At 34.6% G+C, this 27,955-nt stretch overlaps 1 protein-coding gene across 1 annotated transcript; it reads left to right on the top strand.

The window, feature by feature from the left end:
- The first annotated feature begins 12 nt into the window (after positions 1–12).
- Positions 13–24,332, top strand: MFSD8 (major facilitator superfamily domain containing 8). Its single transcript, XM_033134291.1, is given in 15 exon segments — positions 13–178; positions 2,885–2,976; positions 7,134–7,153; positions 7,155–7,178; positions 10,103–10,343; positions 11,148–11,240; positions 11,243–11,260; positions 13,060–13,204; positions 13,902–13,957; positions 15,214–15,322; positions 17,546–17,663; positions 17,665–17,681; positions 19,989–20,092; positions 20,180–20,427; positions 21,628–24,332. Coding segments are annotated over 15 exon segments (1,557 nt in total). The 5' UTR covers positions 13–113; the 3' UTR covers positions 21,835–24,332.
- The last annotated feature ends 3,623 nt before the right edge of the window (positions 24,333–27,955 follow it).

Raw genomic sequence — 27,955 nt, 5'->3', positions numbered from 1 at the left:
TGCGCACGCGCATTTGCTGGTCTGTTTTGACAGCTTGGGTCGTGTAGGATGATGTGAGGGAGCAAGAGGTGTCGCGAGAGTTAGCATCGCACCTCCTTTTAGGCGTTATAACTATGGCGAGCTTGGGGATCCAGGCTGAGCAGGAGCCGCTCATAGGCGACCGCACACCCGGAAGCAGGTGAGCGGATGTTGGGGGAAGGCACTCTCACTCTCCTCTCTATTGGGACTGGCCCCTTTCTTGGCGTCAGCCGTACGGCGTCAGCAGAGTTAGGTGCCAGGGCGGCGGGCGCGGGGGCCGGTCGCGCGAGACCAGGACGTGCGCTCCCTCCGCTGAGAAAGGGCGGCCGTCGGTGAGCCGGCGGGTTCTGGAGAAGGTGTTTGAGTTTCAGCAACTCAAACTGCCTCTTGGATTTTCACTTCAAAGGTGCAGGCGCCAAACTATTCTGCATTTGGCCCTTTACAAAGCTGAGCACTGTACACAGTTCACAAAAATTCCGAAATTATGGTTTTAATTCATACTTGAAGATACAAATAAACCTGTCTAAAATGGGTTCACTTTTGTCCTATGCCAAATACATAAAGACTAAATTTTTTTAGCATTTAAGGGATGAAGTGGATTTTGACCCTTATAGTTCTGGTTATTTTGATTCTACTTTATGGACAGTAATTCAGAATTGTTAGTTTGTCTCTTACTGAAACAGAGCCCGGTTGGGACGCCCAGAAAGAAGGCCTTGCCATGTCCCTGGCCTTGCCTTTCCCTGCCCTAGTGCTTAACAATTCATCAACCCCTCCCTGTGGTTTGAGCTTGGAATGTCCCCTGTCCCAGTACCCTGCTTTAGATAATTACCCGGAAACATGCTTGCTTAATAGTCACAATGCCCCCCATGTTTGCTGATTACAATCTCTATGGCCTAGCATTTTTTCCAGGTTACTGTCATCACTGCTCCTGGGTTGATGACCACACTGGAGAGCGACATTGCCAGAGTGAAGGCTCCATGCAGACCCCCAGAACCATTAAGTAGTCTTTGGAGGAATGCCCAGATTTTCCCTTAAATATCCCAGGCTTGTCTGAGAATGTTAAGGCAATTTTTGGAGGTGTTAACCTGCTGCCTTCTCAGACCACCCGTGCTCTGATAATAAACGCTTATTCTGTGACCCAACTCCTGGGTTGGCCTATTGGCTGAGCGGTGCAGGCAGCAGGAGCCCCAACTTGTTTCACATCCGGTTTCATTACTACATAATTAAGTATGCATTTTTGCCTTTAGGGAATCAGAATTAAGTATCATTTTTGAAACACAGTAATTGTATAAAGTAATTTAATAAATACACAGTTAAATTTAAGCTATGACCACGTTAATTTTTGCTCATTTGTCCCACTTAATCCCTAAACCTTTATTTCTACCACTTTGAAAATCTTTGGAAAATGTCTATCTCTGATTCCTGATTTACTAAACAATATATGTAATGCAATTATATCTATATTTTATCTTGAGATCATTAATATTAATGCTGAAATAATGTTGTAATAGAGTGATGTCCTCAGCCTATTGATGTATTTTTTGCTTCTACACTAATTTATGATACACTGCTGTACTTTTTAAGTTTTATGTTTGCTTTTTAGCTTTTCTGCCTATTCTGTTCCTGGCAGACTATCCATCATGTTTTTGTTATCTGTTGGCAACCTGTTTTTGTTGCTGTCAGGAGCCTCTCTTCTCCCTACTTTATTGTGGGGCTTTTAGTTTGCTGTTGGGTTGAAAACCATGTATAAACTTCGTAGAATTGTGTGTAGTTAGAACATGAAAGTTTGACTCAGGGCTAAAGTGCTCTCCTATTTTGAAGGAATGGCATACATAGTGTTAAGTACATCAGGAACTAATTTAATATAGTACCTGGCACATATTAGTAGATCTAATAAATTTTCTCTCTCTCCCTTTCCTCTCTACCACTGCCAATCACATTTGGGAAAAAAAAAACAACGGCCTTCCTTTTTGAAGACTAATTTGATTCTAAGGTCTATTTTAGAAAATAATCTTGAAATTGAAAGAAGGCATTTTGTTTGTTTTGCATGTCTTAATTATTTGACAATATAATTCTCACGTTAAGGTAACTTTAACTGTGAATGCATATGTGAAAATGTAATGACTACACACACTCATTTCTACCACCTGACAGAGTTAGGATGTCTGGTTAATATACTTGCCCTTAGTCCAGGTCACAGGCCTGTATGAAAGACCAATCAATTCAGTCTGGAGGGGCCTGAGTCTCTCTTGGTCCACTAGTAGAACACATGCTGGATGAAAGGCAAGTATTCCAGGAGTTTTCAGACTAGGAATGTCTTATATCACATCAAACCTTCCTGGTGTCACTTCTTCATTAATTCTGCTGAAATTACCCAACCAAAATAGCTTCCTACAGCAAAGGAAGCTGTCATCAAGTAGTGCATGTCCTAATGATGACAGTAATTACTTTTAATATATAGTAGTTGCACATATCCCCCCTATGGAAGATCTAATTGTTATAACTAGTTTGATTTTTTTAGATATACTTTTATTCATTTTGTCAGTTTAATAAATTTCAACACTCTTGAATAATAAATTTGTAACATGCCAACAATAGCAAAATATTTGGTTTGCAAAATGTTTGGCCTTTTTAAGCTACCTCTTGTCTCCCAAGTTTCTATGTACAGTGATGCATAAATACAACCCATGGAAATTTCAAAGAAATAATGCTTATTCATAGATTAATTAGTGCAGCAAAAACCAATATTAGTAAATCATACCTCTATCATATCATTTTTATGACTTCAGCAGAGAGAAAATAAAACTGTCACAGATTTGCGTGTAATGAGATAACTTTATACTACTTTTTTCTTCTTTACACCTAGAGAATGGGAGATTATAGAAACCGAGGAGCATTATAAGAGCCGATGGAGATCTATTAGGATTCTGTATCTTACTATGTTTCTCAGCAGTGTAGGTAAGTATTAGAAATTACATAATTTAAAAAATTCATATAAAATATCATTTAAATTTTTAAAATTATTTATTATGGTAAAAACCATATAACTTAAAATTTACCATTTCTTAGACCATTTCTAAGACCAAAAGTGTTACGTATATCTACATGATTGTGTAACCAATCTCCAGAATTTTTTCATCTTGCAAAACTGAAACTCTTAACCCATTAAACAACTCTTCATTTCCCAATCCTCCTAGCCCTTGGCAACTCGCATTCTACTTTCTGTTTCTATGAATTTGAGTACTCTAGATACTACATATAAATGTAATCATACAGTATTTTTCTTTTTATGACTAGTTTGTTTCATTTAGCATAATGTTCTCAAGGTTTAGCCATGTTGTAGCATGTGTCACAATTACCCTCCTTTTTAAGGCTGAGTAATATTCTGTTGTATATATTATACAAGAGGAAAAACTTTCCTCTACCTTCTTAGGTTCTGTAGCTGGGGCCTGCAAATTAAACTGACAAAGGACAGATCAATAGGAGAAAAGGGTACAGATTTATTTGATGTTAATATTTTTACATAACACTGGGGCCTTCATAGAAAAGTGAAAACCCCAGAGAAATGTTTATACTTGGGGGCTTATATGCCATTTTAACAAAGGGCAATGATTGTGAAGAACTAGATAAAGGAAAGGGGTTTGGGCTTCTAGGGATGGTAAATTGTGGGAAAGTAACTAGGAACTATATGGGAGAAACTAGGTGAAGATAAATGTTATTTTAGCAAGGTTTGTTTGTGTAGACTCATCTCAGCATGGACTCTCCATCTCCAGGGATAAGAATGTTCTTGTCTTTCTGGTACAAGGAGAGCACTTTTCTCAGGGGAACTTTATGCCCTGATTTTAGGCAGAAAGGGGGAAGGCAGAGAGCCCTTCCTGCATCTGTTGATTGTTAGTTGCCTTCAGCTTAAAATAATCAGTATGCCAATGCAGTGTATTTTGGGGTGATTCTGCTCCCCTTTAGTTTATACCTCATTCTGTTTATCTCTTCATCCACTGATGAACACGGGTTGCTTCCACCTCTCATGTCTTATGAATAGCTGCTGTGAACATGGGTGTGCAAATATCTCTTCAACATTCTGCTTTTAGTTCTTTTGGGTACATACTCAGAAGTGGAATTGCTGGATCATATGATAATTCTATTCTTAATTTTTTGAGGAACTGCTTTATGGTTTTCCAGAGTTGCTACATTATTTATATATCCCACCAACAGGCAGGGTTCAAATTTTCCCATTCCTCACCAATTCTTATTTTATGTTTATCTAACAGTAGTTATCCTAATGGGCGTGAGGTGGTATCTCCTGGTTTTGATTTGCATTTCCCTGGAGGCATCTTTTCATGTGCCTATTAGCCATTTGTATATCTTTGGTGAAATGTCTACTCAAGTCCTTTGCCCACTATTTAGTCAGGTTGCTACTGAGTTGTAGAAGTTCTTTGTATATTATGGATATTAAAACCCTTTACCAGATACATGATTTGCAAATATTTTCTACCATCCTGGGACTCTTCTTTTCTGTGCTGATTGTGTCCTTTGATTCAGATAAGTTTTAAATTTTGATGTAGCCCAATTTATCTCTTTTTTGTCCTTTTGTTGCCTATGAACCTCATTTAATTTTTATCTTGGCACATGCCATACAAATTGTAAAGTGCAAGAATCTTAATTTGTATAGCTCGATGTATTTTAATCTATTAACATTATCTGAAAATATAGTTACTAAAAAGTAAAACTTCATGAGGAAATTTTTTTTAATATTAAGAACTGTAATTATGTTAAAATGAAAAGGAATGAAAATATATGGGAATTATTGATATTATGATAGTTTTTAAAGGAACATTTTAGGGAATCGATTTTTTTTCAAGTCTAGACTCTTTAAGTCTGTAGACAGTAACTTTACAAGTTCCCTGATAGACTCAGTGAAGGTCATTTTACTAGTTTTTCAAATCTTTCTGTTTATCCCAGTCACCCTCTTGTTCTCTTTCACTTACCAGTGTTGTTCATGATTCAACACTGAGTAAAAACAAATTTTAAACAAAGCTAAAGAAAATGGACAAAAAAGAATAGTTCAACAATTCTTTGGAATACAATTGCAATCGGAGCTGTAAGTAGGAGCCCCAAAAACCAGGGACAAAATGTTGAGTCAAATTGACGGGGGCGGGCTCTGCGTCCCCGAAACTTTGGTTTTAACCCTCTTCTACATATTGCTTCATTCTTAGGCTGTAGCATGATTGTAGCAGCAGTTCCAGGTGTCACATCTATTCATACGAATTTTTATTCATCAGAATTGAGGAGTTCTTTCCCAGAGGTCTCCAAATAACCCCCCCCCTTATGTCTCACTGGTCAGAACTGGGCTACTTGTCAATTTCTAAACCCATCATCTGCTAGGACAGTGGGGTTACCCTAATTGAATTTTTTTAGATCAATCAGGATTTACCCTCTGGAATTTGTGTGGAAACAGTTTCCCCTAAAGCCTGTGGCTTTGTGGAGGAGTGATAGATACTGGAATACAATTGGGATTCTATCAGGAAGGAGGAAGGGGGCAAATAGTGTTGTTTAGGTAGCAATATCTTCAATAGACTGTTTTTTCACTTAAAATACTTCTAAGTTTTAGTATACTCAAAAATCTAAAATTATAAGTAATAATTTCAAATTTAACAGCAAAAAAATGAAAAGTATTTTAATTCAGATTTTAATTGGCATGTTAAAGATTTTGCTTGTTTACAAATTTGATTATGAAACTGTAGCCTTGAATTTAAATATTAGTTCACTCTTTCAATCCTCTTTTCATAAAAGTTAATGTGCAAATTCAAAATACACTAAAATGAAACTAATAATTATTTTTTAAAGAAGGCTTTATAAAAGGGATGACATGCTACAACATGATGAATTTTGAAAACCTTATGCTAGTAAAGAAGCCAGACAGCAGAAGGACCAACATATTATTATGATTCTGTTTCAAATGAAATTTCAAGATACGAAAACTAATAAAGGAAAAAAAGGTAGATTTAGTGGTTGCTTTGGACTGTTATGGCATTGATGGAGGGTGGCAGAGTAATAGCTTTAAAGGGCCAGGGTTTCTTTTGAGTCACTAAAATGTTCTAAAATTGACTTTGTGTGGTTGCACATAATTGTGATTATATTAAAAAACCACTGATCGTATACTTTAAATGGTTAAATTGTATGGTATGTTAACTTATATCTTAATAAAGCAGTTTCTTAAAAAATAACCTGTATACAATTTTGCAGTGGATGTGCCTAACATTTTAAAATTGACAAATAACATTGGAGTTTATCATTCCAGTTCTCCAGCAATAAAGACTTAGCAAAAATAATGAATTTTCTTTGATGGTATGGCCATCTCGAAGCATCCTCGTTCTTCACAGCCACTGTCCCCTTTGGATAATCATTTCTGTGTCTTAGTCTTCCCTCCAGTCAATTCTCCTTCCCAAACAACACAGATTAGCGGTCTAGCCACTTCCTCTATAAAGAAGCGGCCTTTCCTCTATTCATTTCTGCTACTATATAATATAAAAACTTACAGCTTCAATAAGTTCTATTTAGAGAAAGTATATGAGTAAGGACAAAAGCTCCCCTGATTTTCTTATATTAATTATGGCTGAGACTATAATTATACCGTGTTTCCCCGGAAATAAGACCTAGCCGGACAATCAGCTCTAATGCATCTTTTGGAGCAAAAAATTAAGGTAAGACCCGGTCTTATTTTACTATAAGACCAGGTATATAAATATAATATAATATAATATAATATAATATAATATAATATAATATAATATACATGTAAAATCTAATATAATGTAATTACTATAATATAAAATATAACTATAAATACAATACCGGGTCTTACATTAATTTTGCTCCAAAAGACGCATTAGAACTGATTGTCTGGGTAGGTCTTATTTTCGGGGAAACAGGGTATATTCTTTTCAAGCCTTTACTATATCTCTTCCTTCTGATAAAACCCATTGCTTAATAAATTAGACATTTTGGGGGCATAAATTTGTAATTCCGAGTGATATTTAAAACCCACGCTATAGTTAAAAAATTGTATCTATAGAGTGAAATTATTATAGGTATAAATACAGTTTGTCTCTTTACAGGATTTTCCATTGTGATAATGGTCAATATGGCCTTATCTCCAAAAGGTTTGTACACGTCAACTAGTTCTTCCCTTAAGCAGCTGTTGTAGCAGTAACTCTTCTGTAGTTAAGAGTTTCTAGAGTCTCTTTGGTATTCTCTGATTTAATTTTTACTAGTACTATATAACTTGAGACAATTCCTCAAAAGAGGCTATGAGTAAGGTGATCATATGCTTTCTTGTGCAAACTGGAACACGCTTGAAGTGAGAGGAGTGCTGTTCCAGAATAATAGGATCATACCCGGACGTCCCAGGCAAATGCACACGTAAGGTCACCTACTGATTAGTCCCTTTTGCGTTCCATCAATGCCCTCTCCCTAATAAAAAGAAATTAACTAGATTTATGCCACATTTGCATTGCTATTTTAAAAATTTATTTAAAAATTATATTACATGAACATATATTATATGTACATATAACTAGTTCTTTGAAAAAACAAATTATAACATTTTTCACCAAAAAAGTTGTCAATTATTTTTCTCAAGTTATTTCACCAATAATATTGAGAGATCAGTGGTGTGTCAGGCACAGTACTGAAGCTTTCACAACAACCCTGTGAGGTGCTTATTATCACTCCTGCTTGACAGGTAAAGAAACTCAGACTCAGAAAGGATAGGTAAGTTGTCCGAGATGACACAGCTAGAAAATGGCAGCGACCACCCTATCTGAAACCAAAATTTGACCTCTTAACCACACTGCTATGTTCCTACTACCTTAAAGTTTTAATTCTTAATTTAAGGCTATTATCTCTTTGATGATAGTATGTTACCAAATATTACTTAGCTTAAAAGCCATCTGTGAGAAAGATAAAAGGCTATGCCAAAAACCAGAAAAAAACAAACAATTACTACTAAATTGTCTGTCTGAAGGAATCTGGCATTGCGTCGAATCTCTGAGTTGGACTGCTGCCCCTAGCTGATAGCCATCAGCCGAGTGATTCTTTAGGCTCTGATGTTCACAGATGGGGTTGATTTCCAGAAGACTCATATTCTTAAACCCAGATTTTGAATTGGAATGATAGGTTATAAGCCTAGGGAAATAGTGGGAATACTCATGCATAAGTTACAATAAAACATAATAAAACTGACATATTAGTAAAAACAATATATTAAGAAATACTCGTTTTATATTGTATAGGTAACATTCATTGAGCGCATAGAATGTGCTGACATAGCCCTAAGCATTATACATGTATTGGCTCAAATAATTCTCCTAACAGCTCTGTCAAGTTATCCTCATTTGACAGATAAAATAAAGCACGCTATTTTTCTTCCCACACCCCAGCTACTCAAATACAGGATTTTTCAGAACCCGATAAATAGAACCTGGTTTGGAAACATCTTGATGCCTGCAACTGTGTTTATTCATCTTTGTATCCTATTGCCTAGGTTTTGTCATAGTAACGGCCTCAATGACTGTTAATTACATGAATAAGCAATAATCTATAAGTAAATAGTTCAGGAGGTTTGGGACACCCATATTCATATCTTACCTCACATAGCAAAGCATTAACATTTCTAGAACTTGGACTTTGTCATATTAAACATGTTTAGAGAATGTTTTTGAAATACAGTACCACACACTTTGGGTTTTATTGGTTTTTTTAGAGAAGATATAGAATCAACTTTCAGTGAAGTGTGTAAACCAAACCAGTTTACAGATAATAACCTTACAATATAAGTGGATAAAGGTCTGAAGCATGTGTGTGTATGTGTGTGAGGCACACAGAGACAGAGACATACAGATATACATACACACAGACCCAGGTAGACAGACATGGGGAATTAGGGGGTGTTGTTTGTCCAGACTAAAGAGGATCCTGGAAGACTTTCCAAAAATCACTTACACCTGAGCAGAGTTTTGAAGGCCTGCAGAAGGAAGTTGGTCGCCTGAAGGAAAGGTGGGGGTCCAGGAGCAGGAGGGTGGGAAGGCATTGCTGGTGAAGAGACAGTAGAGGGTCCTGTGCAAAGGCGGTGGAGGCAAGAATTTGTTGCATTTTGGGAACTTCAAACAGTTCTATGAGGCTAGAAGTTAGAATTGGGAGGAGGGAGCATGCAGAGAGATGAAGTTTGAGAGGAGAGAACAGTGGCCAGCTTGTGAGTTAGTTTTTCCTAAAAATCAGTTTAGATTTTATCCTGAAAACCACCATACATAGAAACTTTTTTTTAAGTGCTAGAATCCTGAATTATCTGTGTTGAATGTAAGCATTAGTTATCAGTATAATGAGAAAACTATCTTTCAACTTTTTGTGTTTTGTCTTATTTGACCATTGTGCACAGTTTAAAAGAAAAAAACACACATGCTAATGGCTGTTTAGCTTATGAGTAGCATTAAGTGCGAAATAATTTACTTTATAAAAAATAAAGAATGGCATATTAGTTTTTGTTTTATAGTATACATATATACACATACCAGGGGTGCCAAAAAAATGTATACAAGTGGACACCTTGGTCAATGTTGCTCAAGCAGCAGTTCGCCGTAATCAGAAGTGTCTGGACGCTGATGGGAACTACTTTGAGCACTGCTCGTAATTGCATAAGTCAAATGTGACTTGTATACATCTTTGTTATCAGTATATATTGAGTATTACAATTTTTAGTTTTTTCCTTTCCTAAAATGTGTATACATTTTTTGGCACCCTCTGTATATGATAATCTTTTTAACAAGATTTTTATGAACCAGATAGTTCCATAATCATTCCAAAAGGTGAAGCTTCCCAAGCATTTTCCTTGTGTATAGTGAATTATTAGCACATTTAATTGAAATGTCATAAGGTTGAACCCCATATTATAGTGTTATTAAAACTTATGCTAGAATTATTGGTTTTATTTTTTAAATATGAAATGTTACATAGTCAAAAAATGTATTTAGGTTTTATACTTTACTTTTCTTAGATAACAATTCTTAAAGCATTGTACTTTTTTCTGCAGATCGATCAGACAGCTGATGCAAGTTTTTTGGGCTGGGTTATTGCTTCGTTTAGTCTTGGCCAAATGGTAGCTTCACCTATATTTGGTTTGTGGTCTAATTATAGACCAAGAAAAGAACCTCTTATTGTCTCCATCCTCATTTCGGTGGCAGCCAACTGCCTCTATGCTTATGTCCACGTCCCAGCTTCTCATAATAAATACTACATGTTGGTTGCTCGTGGATTGGTGGGATTTGGATCAGGTAATATGAATGTATGTATGTATATGTTTGCTTGTGTCAGTCACATTCATCCTGACATTTAGGACCCAGTCTCACCTGGTGTCACCTCCTCTCAGACTCATATCCCATGGTTCTATATAGATCTGTGATTGCAAACAGACAAGTATCTTACTATCATTTTGCCTCTGCTCATGATATGCCCATTACCTATAGTTTCTCTCTTCTATTCCTATCATTCTTCATCCTTCAAGATTTAGTTCAAATTCCACATCGTTCATGAAGCTTTCTTAGGCTACCCTGCTCCTTTCTTATATACTGTTTTGCACTGTGTTCATCCTGTATCACCAACCGGACAGTAACTTTGTAATCAGAGGACATTTATGACTTTTTAAAAATATTTCATGGCCCCTAGCACAGTCTCTTGCACATAATAAGTGCTCAATAAATTTTTGGAGTTAAATTTTTAGTGGATTTCTTTTTCTGTTTCTTATATTACAGATCCAAACAGATTGTGGCATCTTTCTTTATAGTTGTAGCAATCAGTAGTATGCCCTTCACTCAGTGCTTTCTCAGTATTTAATGATGAAAAATAGTTTATCATTCTTGTCATGCTGCTTTTTCAATTCATTCAAGTATTCACTGTTTTTCATATTTGTAAAATTAAACATTTTCTGTTAATTGATGCATTTGCTCAATATACATGCTTTGTAAGATCATAAATAGGAAGCAGTGACTATACCATAGATTAATATTTCTTCTTTCGTATAATGCCAAATTAAATTGAATTTTTATTTTGTTACTTTGGATTATTGTGTCTTTTCTTAGGAAATGTAGCAGTTGTTAGATCATATATTGCTGGTGCTACTTCCCTTCAGGAAAGAACGAATTCCATGGCAAACACAAGTGCATGTCAAGCATTAGGTTTATTCTAGGTCCAGGTATGTACTTTTCACTTGTCATACTTAAATTTGATTTGGGTAAACTTTTGAGGTTGAAATATTAAATGAAATCCAAGCCATAAAACCTCATAGGTGAAGGGAAGGGAGGGAAACTAATCTTTTTGATCCAGCGGTGAGTCTAGGCTCTTTATATATATGTTAAGTCCTAAATTAAGTCCTGTTTGTCCATGGTTTACAGATTAAGGCACCAAAGCATAGAGAATATAAGTAAATTATCTAAGGTCAGCCAGATAAGTGGAAAAATCTGAGGTTCAAACCTATACTCCAAAGTATGTTCTGTGAAATAATCATTTAGCTTGATGTCTCTGCAAGGGTTTGCTTTTTCCATTTAATAGAAACAAAATTCTTTCAGCTGAAGGATTTAAGCAACGTTATAGGAAGTTCTTTAACCTTTTGCCCTTGGCCTGTACCTTTAAGATGTTTTAAAGGTTGAAGAAAATGAGTTTTAAAAAACACTATTTTCTTCCTCTTCCAAAGCTACTATCCTTCAGCTGAGTATAAACAAATAGTACTGAGATTTAATACTTCCCCAAGGCTAATTTTTTGCTGAATAGAGAAATTAGTAATTCCTTATGCCTAGAGTAACAGTGAAAAACCATACAGTTGGCTCATGCATTGAATACTGAAGTTTTGAATATCATCAGTGTGAATCCAACCCACTTTACTTCATTAAACCTCATCCTCACCCCCGTTTCCATTGCTTCCTCCAATTTAGCCAAGAAAAAGCTTCACAGAGAGAATCTAGTTCATCATTCACCAATATCTAATATTTCATTTTAGTATTCTGGAGTGAAATGTAAGCACAGATGTAGAATAATTGGATCTACTGCCATATTATATAAAATAGATGAGGACATAGTCTGGCCTTATTTATTTACTACTCTACCCCCAGGGTCTAGGACAGTACCTGGTACAGACTTAGGTGCTCACTCAATAAATATGTTGACCACCTAAAAAAGTATTTTAGATGACTCATTCAACATTTCGTATTATAGATGAGTAAATGTGGACCTGAAAGCATTAGGTGACTTTTCCCATAATGGTGGTGACCATGCCAACAAGCACTGAGTGTTCACTGTGTGCTTGATGCCATTCCAAGTGTTGCCTGGCCAGGCGGAGTCTTACTTAATCCTCACCCTAAGGATACCTAGGACTTCCTGGAAAAGCCAGAGACACGCGTAGGATCTAAATCGGGAGAGCAAACCAGGACTTTTCCGAGCTTGTTTGTTGCTGCAAATCCAATTTTAGAATATTCAGTATACATATAATTTAAATACTATATATACAGTAATATTTAAAAATATTTACTTGAAATGTGACATTTTCTATTTTATATGAAATTGATGAAACTTTTATAATTTGTTTATGGAAGAATTGTATAATTTAAATTTCCTATGGAGATTTTTTTTAAAAAACAGAAGTTACTGACAAATTACTTTAGGTACAATCCCTTGTGAATTCATGTACATCAGTGTTACTCAACTTTTTTCATTATTGACCTGCTAAAGAGCCTTTTTAGATATTATTTTTTCTAATCACTCCATCCCATGACATTTTAATACCACAGATCTATTTCATATCTTTTAGTACTCTTTGCATATTTGTGCTTTATATAGAGAAAGAATAAATTTTTGCCCCCCAAATTTTCTTCCCTTTGTTGAGATGATGTAGATGGATGAGTCCATCATGTTACTTCCAATTTTGTGATAAATGTCTTTCACAGTTTTTAGCTTGTGCCTCCCGTATAATAATTCACCTGTATATTTTTTTTAAATAAGTTTTTCAGACCTGTTTTGCACTCATTGGAGAAAAGGGCATGACATGGGAGACTATAAAGCTGCAGATAAACATGTATACAGCACCAGTTTTATTTGGTGCCTTCCTGGGAGTTTTAAATATTCTTCTGATCCTTACTATATTAAGGTAATTAGAAATCATAAAACTGCATTTGTAGATTGTGAAATTAAATAAACATTATCGTTGGGGGATAATTATTCCTATGAAATCTATTTCGTATTTGATATCTATAGTTAGTTGTGTTCGTATTTTTTGATCAGCTAATGCATGTAGTACTCGTACCTGAATAACAGACAATCTGATAAATGAGAAGATTATAAGGTCTGAAGATTCAAGGTTTAGATTTGATTTACTAACTGTAGGTTTCTAAGTATGGGAATGCAATGAAAGCAACATTTTAAGTAGATTAATGATTAGTATCAAACTTAAATACAAAAGTTACTTCAAATATATCTCCTATCTTTTATATATAGAAGAATTTTATAAAACTATGGACATTTTGTTACTGTATATTTCTTTGGAGTGCTTTAACCAAGTCCAAAAGTATTTGTAACTAGTATTTAAAATCACTGCAAAACTTCAAACACTGATTAATATAGATCACATATGCTTTGGATGAATTTTTTTTAATATGGTAGTATAAGAATCATGACTTGTATCTTTTAAATTTTATTGGTTACATCTCATAGTAATAATTTCATTACTCAAGCTAGTAAAGAAACTATTTCAGAATTTATAAAGATAGAAGGCTGGTAAAATTTAAACCATTTATCTATTATATTAAGCCTTTCATGGATACAATATTTATGTTTTTCTTTTTAAGAGAACATCATGTGGATGACTCAGGACGACAGTGTAAAAATATTAATTTTGAAGAAGGTACTATTAACCTGTGTGACTAAATTATTATAACATTATCAAAGTATTTCTTATGATTCTGTCTGTTTGGTATGTACTTGGATTTTGCTTTTGAGGATAATACAAGGGGTGATTGGGAGAAGATCCTCAAAATTGAAAGTTACCTAAATTGATTTTTTTAAAAAGGGCATACTGATATCAGTTATTTGGTGTTCATGACTGGCAGGGTTAAAATCAATGCTAAAAAAACTTTGTATTATTTTTGAACAACCAATATCTTAAAACCAGTATTTTGTGTGTGATTATAAAGGGAGGTCATAACCCTATGTTTTGTATTCAACGTGCTTAATTGCCAAGTATAGCAGCCTACTTCCAAGCCTCATTTATCAGTGGAGAAGGAACTCCTTCTCAGGAATCCTGAGATATAAAGGCAGGTACTACTATGAAAAAAATTATAGAAACTTACTGTGTCTTAAGAATGTCATTGCCTGATTCCTGCTACTACACATACACTACAGACAGCATAAATGAACACATATGTGCATCACTTACTTGGTTACTCTGAGTAAGTGGGTAAATTATAAAATAGCATGGTAGCTGTATATAAGTAGATCTATAAGTCTTCACATTTCTCAGTTATATCAGGAATAGCTTATACTGAGTAGTAGCTTAACTACATAGTTCAAAATAATTCCATGTACTTACTCGGCCCTCCTAATTTTTAAAAAAATATCATAACTTGGTGGTTCTCTGCAAAATATATTTCTTGCAAAAAACATAAATGATAACATAAGGGCTTTAAAAAAACTCTTGTAATGACATAAGGATATTTACTACTTTCACGTAGCAATGTAAATTCAAAATATATATTGAAGTAAATCAGGACTGAGAAACTGATTTTAAACTATTTGAGGTCTTCATGAAATCCTCATGATTTAGATTTAGGTAAGGTAGAAAAAAAACCTGCAACTGAAATTTAAAGCAAATATATTCAGTATGAGATCATTTTATAGAATTCTATACATTCCTATTTTAGATTGAGAGACACCAAATAGACAATCAATTCTATATTTCCTATAGAATTGAAGTGTATCTCCTGGGAAGAAAAGTTACTTTACTTTTAAATGCTATTTAAAAGTTATTTCTGTCATATAAATTCTGTTACTTTTCAGGTTGTTTGAAGTCTAAAAAATGATTTTAAATACTTAGTCATAGAATTTGCTACATATGATTTCTAACTCATGTAGGTAATATAACTTTTCTCCTGTTCACTGTAGCAAGTGCCGATGAAGTTCAGGTTCCCCAGGGAAATGTTGATCAAGTTGCTGTGGTGACCACCAATGTTCTGTTTTTTGTGGTCCTGTTTATCTTTGCCCTTTTTGAAACGTAAGTTTTATTCTGTTTTTATCTGAATCAGATTATGTAAAAAACTTGTATTTCTTAATGCAGCATTAAACAGGCATATAGATGTTCTCAAAAACTTGATGTAAGACATTTTTTTTGTCATGATGTAAAAAGTGTGTATAAATTTTATGATTTTTAACTTGAATGTAGTTAATTCTGTCTGTAATCTTATTAGCCTTGTCTTCCTTATAAAAGAATCTGTTTCATAGTCTTTCTCCCTTTCCTCTGAGTTGTATATGTATAATTATAAAACTAATTTGTCATGATTAAGTTATGTCAGTCCCTACATATATATACATACATATACATATATACATACATACATACATATATATATGTATGTATGTATATATGTATACATATATATGGGTTTCAGTATGGCAGTTTTAACTCTGTTTAAAGCCCTGATCCTGAAAAAAAAAAATAGTATGACATATTACAAAATCTCTGCTTTGTGTAAGCTTTGTTGATCTTGGTTATCATATGGCTTTTTTTATTTTTAAAATGCCTTTTCATTAGGAGGAGGAGGTCCAAGATGGCGGAACAGGAAAAAAAAAATCATTATGGAGAAAAAGCCTTTCATTATAAAAATAGTACATACTTGTAAATATTCCAGCACTATAACTGTATTTTCACACCCATTCCTTTCCTTGGAGGTCACCACTGCCAACAACTGCTAATTCTTCAGTGTGTATCTTTTCAAACATTTATTCTATACCATTATTTGTGTGTGTGTATGTGTGTGTGTGTGTATGTATTAAACAAACATAAATATGTGATATCACCCTTGGATAACTTGGTTCATTCCCTTATCAACACATTGTAACATTTTTTATGCCAGTACATATGGATTTGCTTGATTTTTTTTAATTATTGGATTTCCTTGATTCTTTTTTTTTTAAATTATTGAAATATATGAAAGTTTCAGTTTATCTGATTTTGGGGGCATTTTAAAAAATTGTAAAGTATAGATAACATACAATTTACCACCTTAACTATTTTTAATTGTACAAGTCAGTGGCATTAAGTACATTTACAATGTCGTGCCACCATCACCATTACGCATCTTCAGAACCTTTTCATCATTCCAAACAGAAGCTCTGTACTCAAACAGTAAGTCTCCACTTACCTCACCTGTACCTGGTAACCTCTATTCTACTTTCTCTTTATGAATTTGCCTATTCTAGGTATCTCATATAAGTGGAATTACAAAACATTTGTCCTTCATGTCTTGCTTATTTCACTTAGCATAATGTTTTCAGGGTTCATCTATGTTATAGCATGTGTCAGAATTTCATAACTTTTATGGCTGAATAATAGTCCATTATGTGTATATACCAACTTTGTTTATCCATACATCTATCAATGGACATTTGGGTTATTTACATCTTTTGGCCATTATGAATAATGCTGTGATGATTATGAATAAGGCTGTGATGATCATTGGTATACAAGTATCTGTTTGAGTCCCTGCTTTCGGTTGTTTTGGGTTTGTATCCAGAAGTGGAATTGCTGTATTATATGGTAATTCTATGTTTAACTTATTGAGAAACCACCAAACTATTTTCCACATCAGCTCATCTGATTTAAAAATTTAAAAATGGTAATGTTCTTTTTTTTTAAAAGAATGAATACTTTAAATATATTTCAATTCCATCTTGGAGCCAGTTAACAGAAGGAAATAAAAAGTAGGAAAAGAACTTGGCAAGGAAGGAGACAGTCATATAAAGGAAGAGAGACATTCGGAGGTAGGGAGAAAAATATATACTTAAAAAGGTAGGGATGAAGCGACTGAGAAAGAGAACAAAAATCCCAGAAGATTCTAATAACTTAATAATAGTGTAACATCATTTTATTGAAAAGAGACCAATTTAAACCAAAATATAACCATGACTATTTAGTTATATTAAAGTTTTGGTTGGTTTAATTTTCCTGTTTTTCATGCTTTTTTGCAATGTGGATGTATTATTACTTTTATAATTAAAATAAATATTAAAAATGAAAACACAAACAGCTAAAAGCACATACTCGTATGTAACAATATCTGCTTAAAATGTGTTAAAATTTCTGTTTATGTAGATCAGGTGTTAGTGTTAAAAGGGATGCAAATTCTTGAATGTGTCTATCATTAGTAAAGCCTCTATTTCAAATTTAAGTAACAATGACTAGGATTTAAATCAAATACCTTCTTTTTTGTTTTTCTAGCATCGTAACTCCATTAACAATGGATATGTATGCCTGGACTCGAGAACAAGCTGTATTATATGATGGAATAATACTTGCTGCTCTTGGAGTTGAGGCAGTTATTATTTTCATGGGGATTAAAACTACTTTCCAAAAAGTAAGTTATCTATCTTTGGTTTTGTTTCAAGTCTGTTTTCCAAAGTGAAACATGAAACAGAGTTAACAATGTAAATGAATGTGTTAGTAAAATAATTTAAAGCTTTTCTCTCATGTATTAGTTTTAGTCCTTCAACATTAGCAGACATATATAAAATGTATTAAGGGAGTATGATATTTCTATACCATTTGGCATATTCTTTAGTAAAGCACGATATTTTACAAAGTAAATAATTATCTTCTATAATATGTTTTTATTTAAAGTATTTCATAAAACATTGTTCTGCTGCATGGTGGTGAGATGTTATGCAACAAAAAGATTCAACAGTTAGGTCTGGAAAACTGTGGTTAAAATTATGGAACTTCTTTACTCTAAAATGTCTAAATCTTTAGTACATACATATTATGTCACCATCATGACAACTATAGCATGTAACATTTCTGAAAGTTATTTGTAACTCTGACCACAGAACACTTTTTTAAAGAAGCATTTTGGAAAAGTACAACCGTAAAGAACACGCTTTGGGATTATTTCTTGTATAAAATTTAAATTCATTCATATAGTCTGGGGTGGGACATTAGATTTAGACAGTTCTAACAATTTAATTATTCCCAAGATACTTTAATAGTATTTTAGAACCTTAATAAAGTTAATCAATTAGCAAATATTGAGTCAGTGTGTAATGTTAGGTGGTGTGATGGATACTATGAAGATTCCTGTTCTTATAGAGCCAAGTAGGGGGCCTAGACATAGATGTAAACATAGACATAGATCCATATTCGAAGTTAAGTAAGAGGAAACGCATTACATCTTGCTACAGAAGTAGAGCAGCCCTGCTGATAGGCATTCCTACAGATTGTCCAATTCCATCTCTTCAAAGAGCCTGTATTCTATTGCCAATAAACACAAATATGAAGTCAGGTTGGGATCTAAGTATAATATTACAAAAGAGAAGAGAACAGAGTGGCAAGGCGGGGTTGGAGAGAGGGGAAGTGTTATTTTGACAGAGTGCTCGAGGAAGGCATGCTTGAGGAGGTTAGATCCCAGCGGGGACCTCAGCGAAATCAGAGAAGAGCCTAGCAGTGGCCTGGAACTCTGCTCCCCAGAAGACTGAGCTTTGAAGGTTTAAGGACAAGCAGGAAGGCCAGTTCGACCAAAGCAGAATGAGAACAGCAAATGGGAGATGAGGTTAGAAAGATATGAAGCCTTATGGGTATTCTGAGGGTCATGGGAAACGTTTGGGGTTGTCTGTTTTGTTTCAGGAAGCCCTTGGTCTTGTTTGTATGCTACACTTTTGATTATGGGAAATTTCTAACATATACAAAGGTGTTGAGAGCATCATGTACTGAATCTCTAACATCCACTACCTAGCTCTAACAATGATAAACCCCTGGTAATCTTGATTCATCTACACTTCTACCTGCTCCACACTCCCTATCCTTTACACATCTGCTTTATTTTGAAGTCGATCCCAGACATCATGTCATGTCTTCCATAAATATTTTAGTATGTATCTCTAGAAGTTAATGATGACATTATCACATCTAGAACAAAAAAATTAAGTGATTTATAAATATAATCAAATATCCAGGCAGTATTTAGATTTTTCTCTACTGTTTCTTGTGGGTTTTTTTTTGTTTGTTTGTATTTAATTTTGTTCCACGGCTTAATCACTTGACTCAGATTCTTAAGTTTCTTAGGTCTCTTTTAATATATATATTTTTTCATCTCTCTCTCTCTCTCTCTCTCTCTCATTGCAAAATGCTGGTATTTTAATTCTATCATTCCTTTATTTACTTGCTGGAATACTTTATTTTGTGTAGGAAAGCCAGGGTGATTCTTTCCTTTTATTTTATTAATTGATTTTTAAAATAGAGTTGGTTCCCTACCATCCTCTAAAAGTGACCAAGTGTATTTTATTTTAATACAGCGTGAATTCATAGATTGTAACATTTTTATGTGTTTTAGTCCATTGTCTTTACTGTTGTTTTGGTGTTCACATTGTCATGCTTGGGGCCATAGTGGCTCTGAGCCCTTTTATCATGGTCACTGACAGCTTCTGTACTCTCTCGTATGACAAGATGTCCAGGCTCATCTTACACATTTTCTGTTCCAGACCTGAAATCAACCAGTTTTTAGAGGAATCCTGGTTCCTTTTAGTGGGAAAGTATATTTAGCATTCATATTAATTGGTATATCACCAAAAGTATCAATATATTATTTTATTTATAGTTTTTAAAATTATAAAAGTAATGAAACTATGTTACAATGTTTCATTTTTAAATTAGAGTTTCTGTTCTTTAACAGGATTGGCGAGCGTGCTATTCTACTGGGAGGCCTCATCGTTGTGTGGCTTGGCTTCTTTATCTTGTTACCTTGGGGAAATCAATTTCCCAAAATACAGTGGGAAGGTATAGCCATACAGAATTCTATAATGTTGGCCCTGTTGTTCATCCAAAATTAACAAGTAATGCACTGTACTAATTTTGTTGTTACAGATTTACATAATAATTCAATCCCTAATACTACATTTGGGGAGATGATTATTACTCTCTGGAGGTCCCCGAGAGCAGATCACAATGAAGAACCAATTGGCTGCCCAGCTGAACAAGCCTGGTGCCTCTACACCCCCATGATCCATCTGGCCCAGTTCCTCACATCAGCTGTGCTAATCGGGATTGGCTACCCCGCCTGCAATGTCATGTCTTATACATTATATTCAAAAATTCTGGGACCGAAGCCTCAGGTGAGTCAGTTACCCTGGTATTGCAATTATGTAAAATATACTTGTAAGCACTCACATTTTGTGCTACCATTCTCTTATTTCCACACAAGCTGATTTGGGGGATATTTATCATATTCAGCATTTTGAATTTTTGAAAAACCCACAACTTTTGTAAAGTACTTACAGGACTTGTATTCTAGAATTTAACAAACATACTCTTAAGAACTCAAAGATCTCTTGAACTTAAGAGTTTATGAGTTCAAAATCATTTTCATAGGAAAAATATCTGCAGCATAAAATTCTGAAACTCATTCTTAAATTAGGCAACAGTTAGAAAATCAAAACTGATAGGCACATTGGAATCTAAAATTGATTTCTTCTGGTCCTAGGAACAATTACTGAAAAACGAAAACAAGTCTTAAAGTATACAGCAGCTATGTATACTTTAAAATTAGTTTGTATTATAAGAATTTCCATAATTATTATATAAAAATTAGAAAACATATAGAAGCAAAATAGATAAAAGTGTCAGAGATAATTACTACTTATTCTTTTAAGCAATTGCTGAGCATTCCATTCATTAAGTATAGCATAATTTATTTACTCAATCTACCAGTGATGGACAGTTAAGTTGTTTTCAATCTGGGGATATTAAAAGCAATGCTGCGCTGCACATTCTTGGGTGGATTGCATGGGCTGTGGTTTTGGGTACAGTACTTGGAGGAGTGAAATGCTGTCTGGTCACTGGAAGGTCATTGGAGTGAGCCAAGCATGTCTTCAAATCTCCTGGACAAGTGACTGGAATTTTCTGAGATTCAGTGTCCACATTTGTTAAACAGAGATAACACCAATCAGAAATTTGTGAATACTGGAAACAATATATGTAAAGCACCTAACACAGTGTTTGGAAGATAGCAAGTAGGAAATAAATGTTAGCCTTAAAAGATAAATTGAAAACTCATATTGTTCCCAGCACGTCAGCAGATACTAAGTTTGTCTCTTTCATCTACTTTTATTTTTCCTTACCTGACTCTGTCAAGTAAGTTTATTGTTCATTATTTGCTGTATTTCTAGAGAGGCATTTTATATTTAATTCACAAATAAAAGATGGAGAAAGTGATTCCTGTGAGTTTCTCACAGTTTGGTAATAGGAGCATCATCCTTGTTTCTAAAATAACTAAACCTGAGTATCAATCTGCTTCTCCCCTCCCCACCCCACAGGGTGTGTACATGGGCTGGTTAACAGCCTCTGGAAGTGCAGCACGGATTCTTGGACCTGTGTTCATCAGTCAAGTATACACCTCCTGGGGCCCACGATGGGCATTCAGCCTCGTGTGTGGAATAGTGGTGCTCACCATCACTCTCCTGGGAGTGGTCTACAAAAGACTCATTGCTTTTTCTATAAGGCATGGAAGGATTCAAGAGTAACCTAGTTAAGACTGTAATGGAAGCTACTTGCTGTGTGGGCCTTCCTTTACTAAAGCCTCTGCTAGACAACTGGTACGAGTCAGTTTCCAAAAGTCAGGTTTCAGATACTGTATATTTTGAATAACAAGAACATATATTTAATAACACAGGGAATTCTATGTGTAATTGTGAGCAGTTACATTCTAGATCATAATTTATCTCAGAAAAGAAATAATCTTCATATAACACCTTTTTGGGGGTTGTATGAACTCATGAGTGAATGGACAATGGTCTATAACTGTGAAATTGTACTCTTCTTTAAGTTATTATTTTTAATACTACACCTTGTATTTTATGTCACTAAGTAACCCCTAAGTTAACAGATCAGTAGAAATAATGCTAATATTTGAACAGTAAAGAAGATTAAGAGATCAAGATGGCTTTCACTACCTTTAGTAGGCCTAACTACTTTTTTCTTTCAAGTGCTAATAAGTAACTCACTTTAGAAGCATAAGCCAAGTACGTGTTATTATTGTACACATACAATGAACAGCAAACTATTATAATTATTGGCATTTTCAACTCCCGTAAATTCTGGAGAAAAACTATCACTTTAATTATTTACTTTTCCCATCTCTTAGTAGAGGTAGGGTAGACACAACAGGTTTTAGTCTAAGTCTGCACAGCTATTCAGAACTGCAGACTTTTACATTTGGGTGGCCACGACGGCCCCAATCTAGTTAGGCTCATACATACTTGAAGCAAAATGGCTTTAATGTAACAGTTCGCTGAGCTTACTTGAGTATATGGTCTCTGCCTATACATCTCTACCTCTACCTATGTTGAATGCTGATAAAAGGACCTAGTACAAAACTATGTATACGGATAATCAGTATCACCAAAAAAGTAAAAATATTTCTAAATACTTTTCCAAATGTTTTCTACTCTAAGTTATATTTTCAAACCTGAGAGTAAACACTATCATCTGCACTTTATACTAGGTTTGTTGTACTTTGTTTTTTAGAGTTGAACAACAGAAATTTATTTCTCACAGTTCTGGAGGCTAGACATCCAAGGTCAAGGTGTTGGCAGGATGGTTTCTTCTGAGGCCTTTCCCCTTGGCTTGTAGATGCCTATCTTCTGTCTTTTGTTTTTTCCAGCTTTACTGAGCTATAATTGACAAGTAACATTGTGTAAATTTAAGGTGTACAACTTGTTTTGATACACTTATATATTGCAGAATGATTGCCACCATAGTTAGCCAACACCTCCATCACGTCACATAATTACCATTTCACCTTTGTGGTAACATTTAAGATCTACTCTCTTAGCAAGTTTTAATTATATAATACAGTATTATTAGCTATAATCACCATGCTGTACCTTAGATCCCCAGAATTTATTTATCCTGTCAGTAAGTTTGTACCCTTTGACCAGTATCTCCACATTTCCTCCATCCCCCAGATCATGGCTACTGTCATTCCATTCTCTGCCTCCAATAATTCAGCCCTTTTAAATTCCACATACAGGTGATATCAGACCTAGCATAATGCCCTCAGGGTCCATCCATGTTGCCACAAATGGCAGGATCTTTCTTGTGGCTGAATAATATTCCATTTTATATATACAGAGGGTGCCAAAAAATGCACATTTTAAGATAGTATCTTAAGAGATATTATCTTAAAATGTGTATACATTTTTTTTGCATCCCCATTTTTTTGAGCACACCCGGTATACTTAAGACAGGTGTGTGAGGTGGTATCTCACTGTGGTTTTGATTTGCCTTTCCCTGAGGATTAGTGACGTGGAGAACCTTTTTACGTACCTGTTGGCCATTTGTATGTCTTCTCTGGACAAATGTCCATTCAGATCCTCTGCCCTTTTTTTAATTGATGTTTTTGCTACTGAAGTTTGCTGTACTCTTAAATCCAACTTCTTCAGCTGTAATAGAAGCCTTAATCTGACAGAAATCATCCTATGATTCCATTTTGGAGATTGTTCTCACTCTTCTCCACCTCCCATAGCAAGCCTGTGTTTCAGTTAGATTTATCAGTTAGTTTTCTGGCTCTTTGATCAAGTCCTGGAATCCCTCTTCCCTGATGTTGTACAGCTCCTTCCTCTGTCTTTCCTTTTTGGGACACACTAATCCTAAAGATTAAATTTCTTTTTTGGTTTAGATACTGTGCATAATAATAATAATAACAGGAATGGTAACGATGGAAATGATAATAGTGACCATTTATAGAGGTCTTTTCATATCTCAGGGAATGTGTACCGTTTAATTCTGAGTTTTATAGAGTGAAGTTACTATTATGATTCCCATTTTGCAGGTGAGAAAACAGAGGCATGGATAAGTTAAGGTACTTGCCTAAATAACAGTCTTCATAGTCCACACTCTTAACAACTATATTTTTCTTTTTTTTTTAATTAAAGTTTATTGGGGTGACAATGGTTAGTCAAGTTATATAGATTTCAGGTGTACAATTCTGAATTACATCATCTATAAATCCCATTGTATGTTCACCACCCAGAGTCAGTTCTCCTTCCATCACCATATATTTGTTCCCCTTTACGCTCATCTACTACCCCTCTTCCCCCTTACCCTCTGGTAATCACTGTCTGTGTCTATGAGTTTTTGTTTCTCATTTTTGTCTTGTTCTTTTGTTGTTTTTGGTTTATGTATTACATATCAGTGAAATCATATGGTTCTCTGCTTTTTCTGTCTGACTTATTTCACTTAGCATTATAATCTTAAGATCCATCCATGCTGTCACAAATGGTCCTATTTCATCTTTTTTTACCACCGAACAGTATTCCATTGTGTACATATACCACAACTTCTTTATCCATTCATCTATCAAAGGACATTTTGGTTGTTTCCATGTCTTGGCCACCGTAAATAAAGCTGCAATGAACATTGGAGCACACGTGTCTTTATGTATAAATGTTTTCAGATTTTTTGGGTAGATACCTAGGAGAGGGATTGCTGGGTCATACGGTAATTCTACTCATAATTTTTTGAGGGACCTCCACACTGCCTTCCATAACGGCTGCACCAGTCTGCATTCCCATCAATAGTGTATGAGGGTTCCTTTTTCTCCACAGTCTTCAACACTTGTTACTATTTGTCTTGTTGATGATAGCCATTCTAACTGGGGTGAGGTTATATCTCATTGTGGTTTTTATTTGCATTTCTCTGATGATTAGTGATGTTAAGCATTTTTTCATGTCTATTTGTCATTTGTATGTCCTCTTTGGAGAAATGTCTCTTCAGGTCCTCTGCCCATTTTTCAATTGGGTTGTTTTTTGTTGTTGAGTTACATGAGTTCCTTGAATATTTTGGATATTAGCTCCTTATTGGAGGCACTGTTTGCAAAAATCTTCTCCCATTCAGTTGGTTGTCTCTTTATTTTGTTGATGGTTTCTTTTGCTGTGCTTAGAAGCTTTTAAGTTTGATATAGTCCCATTCATTTATTTTAGCTTTTACTTCCCTTGCCTTTGGAGTCAAATTCATAAAATGCTCTTTGAACTCAAGATCCATGTTTAGTACCTATGTTTTCTTCTATGCAGTTTATTGTTTCAGGTCTTATGCTTCTCTTTGATCCATTTTGAATTAATTTTGGTACATGGTGAGAGATAGCACTCCAGTTTCATTCGCTTTCCAATTCTGCCAGCACCATTTATTGAAGAGGCTGTCTTTTCTCCATTGTATGTTTTTTTGCTTTTGTCAAAAATTATCTGTCCATATTTATGTGGTTTTATTTCTGAGTTCTCAATTCTATTCCATTGGTCTATGTGTCTGTTTTTCTGCCAGTGCCATGCTATTGTGATTCTTGTTGCCCTGTAGTACAAGCTAAAGTCAGGGAGTGTGATAACTACAGCATTGTTCTTTTTTCTTAAGATTGCTTTGGCTATTTGGGGTCTTTTGTGGTTCCAAACCACTATATTTTTCATAGTGGGGAAAATAGCCCAGAAAGTTTCAGTTGCAGTTAATTAATCGCTAATTGTAGGGTAAATTAAATAACCAATAATGGTGACTACTATTAGTAGAAGTATTTGAGAAACATAATTTGAAGCCTGCTGACAGGGCTTTTATGTTAGCTTAATGGTTAGCCATGTAAGAATATGACATAGAGAAGTTTCCAAACTTCTAAAAATCTGTAATACTGAATAAAATTCAGATAAAATGACGACCACTTTCCTTTTTATTGAGAGCATGTTCTTCTCATGGGATGATACCTGTGCACATCTTGGCACAAAAAATAAGGAAGTGACCTGAGGTTGAGGAGAGAGCAGGGAGGTAAAGTTTAAGGAAAAAAATCACCTAGTTGAGGTCATGAATGGGACAAGTGGAGTATAAATTGAAAAAGATGATAGGAGAACCTGAGATATGAAAAACTTCTAAAAATAGTATGTATTTAAGAACTTTCTGAAAACTTAAACTTAAACTTATTGTCGTATTTTGTAAGGATTTATAACTTCACAAAGCTGCTTCGTGCTACCTTTGGCTACATTTAAAATAAACTCTTCCAGTTCATATGAAACTTTTTCATAAAGTAAAATAAATCTGTAATTTATTGTTTTAGAGAGGATAAACTACTTAAATGCATTTATTCAACTATTTTGAGAGAATAAATTTGGGGTGCCATTTTTGACCACTGTGGACTTATTTGTTTGTAATTCAATGTATTCAACATTGTGAATGCACATTTTCTAATAAACAAGATTATTATCTATGTACCTTAGCCTTAAAATTTTACTTATTCATACTTTCAGTACATATTTCAGGGGTACCCACCATGTGCCAATCACCATGGCACTGTTGGGAATACAGCAGTAAACAAAATACAAAGCCCCTACCCTCACGGGACTGACACACTGGCAGGAAAGTCAGACATTAGTCAGACATCACACAGATGATTATCCGCAATGTAAGAGAAGCATAGGGAGCTAGAAGGGTGAATGTTAGAAGCATGGTATTATATAACAGGGTAAGTATTTTGGACTTTAAGAGAAATGGGAAGGCATTTAAGGTAACACAGTCTCTAAAAAGAAACCTGGCTTCTTGTAGAAATAGATGGTTCCAGTGCGAGGCAAGATGAGTCTGAGATATCTTGTGCCAGAAAGCAAGGGAGCTATCGAAGACTATACATGTCTTGCCAAAAGGACAGAGTAAAATAAAGGGACTCCTACTGGCCAAAAATAGAGCAATTAAAGCATTGAAAAGAGTAGTATTTGCAGTTGATTTAAACATCAAAAGTATGAAAATCTATGAGTTCATAATGATACTAAAAAAACCAAAAAACAACGAAACTCATTGGTTACCTTTGGAGGTTGCTGGGGCTTTAACTCTTGCTTCTAAAAACCAGAAAATAAAGACTCAAGTGTCTATTCTTCCTTTCCTGTACCTAAACTTCAGGGTAATCAAATATTGATGAGGGAAAGTTATTTTCTGTAGAAGAATCCAAGCTAATAAATACAAAGGGAATAACAGAATTTGACAACACCTGAGCCCCCTGGGCATTCTTCACTAACAGTGGTAAGCGTTATGTGATACAGCAGGAAGCACACGGCAACAGTCAGCTGTGAATGCTTGTCACAGTCATAATGCTGTAAACACTGCATACTGATACACTACCACCGTACCACTCTCCTGAAGCAAATCAGTAGAGAGAATCAAAGAGATTAAAGGAAACTCAACCCGAAAGAAGGCAGGAAAGGAAAAAATAAAACAAGAAGTATGGAAAGTAGAAAGCACAAAATAAGTTGGTAGACAAAAATGCAATAGAACTGAAATAACAAACAGTAAAATAAATCAGAAATGACAATAAATGTAAACAACGTAGATAGACTACAGAGGTTATTAGATTGGATGAAAAAACAAAAATCAGGTATATGCTATGTATAAAAAAATACCTAAAATATATAGACACATTAAGATTGAAAGAGATTATTAAAAAATACACCTAAGTTCTGTCAAAGCAAAATGTATTTGAGTTATTAGCCTTCAAAATTTGGCTAGGAATTTTCACTTATTTTCATTTTTAAAAGGAAACTCTTAATTGGTTCCTCCTAAACAAACAGGCAGCAAAATTTAAAAACAAGTTTACTAGTAACTTATTTTACAGTAAGTATTTAAATA

Source organism: Rhinolophus ferrumequinum, chromosome 18 (genome assembly GCF_004115265.2).
Source record: "Rhinolophus ferrumequinum isolate MPI-CBG mRhiFer1 chromosome 18, mRhiFer1_v1.p, whole genome shotgun sequence".
Classification (NCBI taxonomy): domain Eukaryota; kingdom Metazoa; phylum Chordata; class Mammalia; order Chiroptera; family Rhinolophidae; genus Rhinolophus; species Rhinolophus ferrumequinum.
This window is presented reverse-complemented; position numbering and strand designations above follow the sequence as displayed.